Source organism: Sesamum indicum, linkage group LG10 (genome assembly GCF_026168435.1).
Source record: "Sesamum indicum cultivar Baizhima isolate 11 linkage group LG10, ASM2616843v1, whole genome shotgun sequence".
Classification (NCBI taxonomy): Eukaryota; Viridiplantae; Streptophyta; class Magnoliopsida; order Lamiales; family Pedaliaceae; genus Sesamum; species Sesamum indicum.
The window spans coordinates 21,728,471-21,735,424 of record NC_142666.1 but is presented as its reverse complement, the minus strand read 5'-3'; the positions used below and the strand labels follow the sequence as shown (position 1 = coordinate 21,735,424).

The window sequence follows — 6,954 nt, the reverse complement described above, 5'->3', positions numbered from 1 at the left end:
GTTGAATTTTGAAAATATTCCATATAATAGAGAACAAAAAAATATTAAACCCCTTATTATGTGGGACTAAAATTATAATTTTGGGCCGAAACAAGTGACTAAGTCAAAATTCCAAGACAAGTTGATTGATAAAAAAAAAAAAGAAAGAAGGAAGTGAAATATAAATAGTAAAAAGAAAATCATTTTCCAGGGAGGGAAATGAGCCAAGTCAAAGTGTCAAAGTTGAAGCCCTCACTCGGTTAACTATAATATTAATATAATAATAGTTAAGTTAAATAAGCGTGTGTGCTTAATTAATTAACAATTAAGAGCAAATAATGAAGTGAGTATTGTGGGTTTGTGCCACTTCCCTTCTCTCACATCCCATCTTTTTATTTATTTATTTGAAATCTCCATCTCTTAATTATTTGCATCTATATAAAGCCCCTCCTTCTTTATCCTCTTGTACTAATCCAACCCCACTCCTCTCAACATCCTTTCATCTCATCTCTCTCTCCCAAAAACAATATCTCCAATCCATCCATCATCAACTTTTAATCTCCATCCTGTCAATCAATCACACCTTTCCTTCTCCTTCTTCTTCTTCTTCTTCTTTTTACTTATTTAAGGTGTTGTAGAAGAATTACAAAAGGAGAAAGAAAAATAGAGAGATGGATCATCATCATCATCATCAGGATGCTAATAAACTAGTTTCAAGAATGAATTACATGAGTGATGATCAAGAGGAGGAATTGACGGACATCAGAAGAGGGCCGTGGACTGTTGATGAAGACTTCACCCTCATCAACTACATAGCTCATCATGGAGAAGGTCGCTGGAACTCTCTTGCTCGATCTGCTGGTACCCACCTATCTAAATATTACTTTTAATTGTTAATATATATAATCCTGCAAATGATCCATATCTGATCATTAATTTATAAAAGATTTCATTAATCTTATGTATGTAAAGAGAAGCAAAATTTTCCTTCTTTCCAAGATATATACATACATAATTAAGATGATGTGGTTAAGTGTCAGTACAAGAAAAGAATACAATAGTCATCATCTGATAAAAGCATAAAGTCGATTGAGGAATTTACGTGTGAAACTTTACCAATTAATTAAAACCCCACTTCTTCTTCCTTTATTCAGCAGCACTTGCAAATTTTTTTAACAGTTGTGTGTTGTGGGTGTGATGAAATGATTACAAGCTCATGTATTATGTACAGGCCTCAAGAGAACTGGGAAGAGCTGCAGATTGAGATGGTTGAACTATTTGCGTCCAGACGTTCGTCGTGGAAATATCACTCTTGAAGAACAGCTCTTGATTCTTGAACTCCATTCTCGTTGGGGCAATAGGTAATTCATTATAAATTTATACTAACTTGTAGAAATAATATTCATCAATCCTAGCTATCCATGGATATATATATATATATATAAAGAGTTATATATTCATTTGTTCATGTTTATTATATATATAGGTGGTCGAAAATAGCTCAACATTTGCCTGGTAGAACTGACAATGAGATCAAGAATTACTGGCGGACACGGGTCCAAAAGCATGCTAAGCAGCTCAAATGTGACGTCAACAGCAAGCAATTCAAGGACACCATGCGTTACCTTTGGATGCCAAGATTAGTTGAGAGAATCCAAGCTGCCGCCGCCTCCTCCTCTGGTGGAGGTACCACGGCTGCGGTGGCCTCCTCTTCCACCAACACTAGTGCTTACCTCTTCAACAATCAAAACAGCACAACTACTCTTGACATGGGCTCATCTACAATTAATACACTGGGGCAGCCCAATACATTGACGCCGGAAAACTCGAGCGCCGCCGCATCCTCAGACTCTTTGGGGACGCCGGTTTCTGAGCTGACGGAGTGTTACAACAACTATCCAGTAGTCAACAATAATCAAGATTATTTTCCGGGGAATCAGAATATGTCTTATAGTTATGGTGATCAATCTTTAACCAGCCCCACTACAGCAGGCTACTTTAGCCAAGGGTTGGAATTCATGGAGCAAAACAGTGAGTGGATGGACGGTGCAGATGATGGATTGGACAGTTTGTGGAATGTTGATGACATGTGGTTCTTACAGCAGCAGCAGCAGCAATTCAACAGCAATGCTTAGATGAGTTTTATATTAATGAACATAATTAAAATTAATAATAATCAAGAAGATAAAAAACCCTAGCTAGCGCTAGAAATATAAATTTATAATTGGTAGAATTTGTGGAGAGGGACAGATTTTAAAGTTTATGGTTGTATTCATTTCTTTTTGTTTCCGTAATTTGTAGTTTGAGGGAGAAATCAAGAAGAAATGTAACTTGATCATCTTATTCTTTGGAATTCAGTAATTAAGTCTTGAAAGATATTATTATATGATTATATATTAATTCACTTGAAAGAAATTAATTAATAAATAAAATAATTAAGGTGTTATATATATATATAATTAAAAAAATGGATGTTGTGAGTTAGTTTGCATAATTGGTTCTACTAAACGTCATTGTTGCTTGTTATATTTTAATGTTTTGTATATGAGTTGTGGAATTTTGGTAACAGAGCAGCAAGCATTGGATTTGGGGCCTCAAAACCCACTCCCACCCAATGTCCTTTCTACATATTATAATTACCCAAAAACAAAAAAACAAAAAGTAATGGAGCTGCAATGATATTAATTAGGGAGATGGAATATTCTGAATTTTATTATATATATATATATAACAAATTAATTAATCTCTTGATCTTATCACGATGATGATGTTATATATATTGAAGTGGCACGTGATGAGTGCCTTACAACTTCATCCTATATCTATCCAAAAACCTCTTTTTTGCTTTCCATTGTCTCTAATTATTTGTACGGATCCCATTAACTATACAATTTCCTTTTGTCTGTCTGTGTCTGTGTGTCTTGCTACCATATTGGATTATTTAATATATATATATAGAGAGAGAGAGAGAGATTGAAGTTGGGGTTATTTAATTATATAAGTTAAGCTTTATATTGCATTAATCCACAGTATGCCACTTTAAGTTGTTTATAATTTGAATAAGTTATCTTATTTATTATTGTTATATGTTGCTGATGATCATTAATTATTTGGTTATGTTATACATACCGCCAATAACTTGTTATTGATACAAATTAAGTAGATAAAATTCTATCTATTTCATAAATGAGCTTTGATGGGAGTTTTAGAATATGTATATTACGTACTGATTTTAGTCTTAATTACCTCTTATATATTTAATCATTCAATACTTTTATAAACTGGAATATCATCATGCATTATCTAAATTCAACCTATATACCCAATTACATACATATAGCAGTGTCAATATTTCAAAATTTGTATTTACATACTATAGAACAATCTAGTTAGCCTAGCCCCCCCCCCCCCCCCCCATTTAATGAACAATCTAGTACAAATTCCAGGGTTGCCAAATAATCTTTTAATGAACAGAAATTTAAGTGAAAATACTTTGATTTGATGAATCGGATCGACTATAAAATTCTACCCTAAAATCAACGGAATTTATTAAAAGATAACTCATTGTTAAGAGGTTTTTAATTATAGTTGAAATTTTAAATAATAATAATAAAATCGTACAACAAATTAAAAAACGCAAAAGTTAATTCTTATGAATCATTGTATATTATAGAGATTAAATTAGACGGCATATATAATGGTATGGGGATAAGATTAAAAAACGTGGTGAAATGGTTGAAGACCAATAGAAATAAAAGAAGATAGATATATAATGATATTGTAGATACATAGAGAAATATAGAGAGAGAGAGAGAAAGGGGAAGACAAAAGAGGAGGTGGCGGCGGGAATCTTTGTAGGCCGCGTGCCTTTTTGAGAGAAACCAGCAGAAGTGGCCCCAAAGAAAGAGGTGTTGAGGAGCGTCCACGTGTACACCTATTTAATTATTAATACGAAAAAGGAAAATATGTTTGGAGTTTGGGGTTCCTAGACGGAAGCACTCAAAGCCGCAACTCTTGAAATTCAGAAAGCTTCTAATGTTAAATTCTCCCTCCCCCCCTATTTCTTCATTTCCTATATATATATATATATATATCCTCTTCCAATTTAAATTACTCGATAAGCTATACCAATACCATCCATTTTGGACAAACTTATTTTCATTTATTTATATTACAACTTAATATTAGTCGAGTCTACAACATCAATTTCCAACTTTTATAACTTGCCCCAACTAAATTGAGTTTGCCTTAGATCATAACCCATTAATATCTCATAAGTGATATATTCGATTCAAAGTTTCATTTGAAATTTGTATTGTAATAAAATACGTATCAGGATTGAATACCTTTACATTATTCAATTAAAAGAATTGTGCAAATGAAGTCCAATCTGGTACTAATGTTATTCATGTAAAGGATATTTTTATAGCGCGATGTGTTATAAAAAATATTTAATCGTGCATAACATGAATCAAAATTATGAGGTAAATAAAAATATGGATGCAAAAAATTGAAGAATTAAGAAAAAAGGGGTATGAGGATATAAAAAATGAAAAAGTAGGAGTAAATTAATGTTGAAATGATGTCAAGTAAAAAATGTGATAAGAATAGGCACCTGATTAATGATGACATGTACAAAACGTATACATACACGTAAGGAACGGCAATGTATGATGTGTGTATCCATCAACACAATGAATGTGCAACTGGCTTCCATTTCCACCACTTGTGTACATGTCCAGTTGATTTTTCTTACTTGCGACATTTAAATTGTTTTCAAGTCCTGATTTATGGTAGGGATAGAGTAGAAATGGAGTCTGAATTTCAGCAGCCCTTGAGACTTTTGAACAGTAACACGTGACATCTGCATCTCAAAAGTGGATGGTTACTGTCAATCAAATACATGCAGACTTGCTCCTATTGCTAATGCCAACCCTTTCAATCATCTAATATACATTTTTTCTTGACACTCTATTATACAAAATATTTATTAAATAATTAATCATTCATTGTAAAAAATATTTGTATTTTTTTCAAATAGTAAGAATGTATTTACATTTATGACAAAATTTCAAGAGAAGCTTTATATACTCTATAAAATAATTTATGAAATTGTTGCATATATCAATTCTAATCTTTAAGATATAATTATACAATTCATTTATACACTGTACGTTTTGATATCCAATTTGAATAATTGTTTTTTGTATTAAAAAAATACAAGATCAATACTGCAGATAATTGACTATTCCCATCAATTAATTACATATTCTCACTATTTGAGGATAAATGAAGACTGGTAAGGAGTCTAATCAATTACATTTTCGGTATGAATGTTGATAGTTCATTGACGATCATATCTTATCTTCAATAATAATTTACATCTTTTTTCTACCTAAACAGGCATTTGCTTTTCCTGATGAAAATGAGGGATCAAGATGTGACTTAAATGAAAATTCCTTAAAGAGAAAAAAAAAGATTTGTGGAGACGTACATATATATAGTGTGCAATGACAACTTGGAAGCTGGTTTTAGTGGTAAGATGCCCAATCCTCCTTAATTAGTTTAGGAGGGTTTGAACTACATATGCTAAATTAGCTAAATAATTTGGGAAGTTGCATTATAATTAATTTAAACATGGATTGACTTCTCAATTAAGAAATCAGTCTTGTTTGATTCAAAATCTAGTACCACAACTTATTTAGTCAAACATTTCTCTTCAATTCTTTATTTTTTTTTTTTTTGAAAAAGAAAAAGAGAGAAAGAGGGGGTCAATTTGCGGATCCAGCCCAAACACATCGTGTCTGCATTTCAAACTCTTAAAAACTCAAGGTCAAAGGCTCATTATCATAATCAACATTGATAATGGGGTTTAATTACACAGTAATAGAGTCAACAGTTTTACTTAATTAGTGGATGGTTCAACGGCTAAGAAAATCTAGATTTTGTTTCTAATCACGAATCTAATTATTAATTAATGGACACGCTAGTCAGTCGTCTTAGGAACTTTATTTTGACATTCCAGAACAAGATTATATTAGTAATAGGGGTAATGTAATCAGAATTAGCACCCTAATTAATCTGTTGACTTGACTGGACATGAGATTTTATAAATAATTAAATTTTTTAATATAAACTACTTAAAATTAAGCAGGGGGTGAAAGAGAAGATATAGTTATTGTGAATAAGTCGTGGAATATGGTGGCAGTAATGCTTGGTATCATTAATTATTTCCCTCTAACAAATTAGTACTTGTGTTAGTTAAAATTTATTAAATTTGTAGATATTAACAAAAAATTATAAGAAAATCTATATTAATTGTCGATTAATTTATTACTTGACTTATTGCAGGTTAAATAAATCTTTTTGTATCAAATCACCCTCACACGTCTTCACGTATTAATGCATGTAAAGATATATATATCTTTACCATTATAAAAGTAGTTTAGTTTGAAAAAAAAAAAATATTTCACCTACAATAAGTCAGTAATTAGTTACTCGAGTGTAAATATAAATTTTTATTCAGTTTTTTTGTTAATATCAACAAATTTAATTTTTTTTTTCAATCAATGGACTTATTTGTTAAAATGAAAGAAATTTAAAAGGGTGTTAGAGGTAATGTTTTAAACTACAAAGGTTTAGGTATAATTACATCAAGTCTAAAATGAAGGGAGTGTAGTTATATGTAATTAAATTGGAGGAGGGAGTAGAGTAAATAAGTGTGATTGTTTGTAGAAGTCGAAATGAAGGCACCAGCCGGCCCTTTTGTTTTAAATTTAGGCATTAGTGAAAATAAAATGATTATTTAATTTTGTTGAATAATAAATGCATTATAAAAGAAAATGTAGAAAAGATGAGGTATGTAGTGTTGTGGGTTGGAAGGGTGGTCTGTTGTTCCACCTCACGCACACTTGTTTTCTGATTCTCATATATGAAATGAAATGAAATGATGGTTTTGCTCGAATAAATGAAGAT

The 6,954-nt window shown here is 31.4% G+C and overlaps 1 protein-coding gene across 1 annotated transcript; it reads left to right on the top strand.

Moving 5' to 3' along the window:
- The first annotated feature begins 432 nt into the window (after window positions 1-432).
- On the top strand, window positions 433-2,365 carry LOC105178858 (transcription factor MYB108). The gene is made up of 3 exons (XM_011102416.3): window positions 433-840; window positions 1,211-1,340; window positions 1,466-2,365. The coding sequence occupies exons 1-3, from the start codon at window positions 651-653 to the stop codon at window positions 2,112-2,114; spliced, it is 969 nt and encodes a 322-aa protein (XP_011100718.2). The 5' UTR covers window positions 433-650; the 3' UTR covers window positions 2,115-2,365.
- Window positions 2,366-6,954: the final 4,589 nt, after the last annotated feature.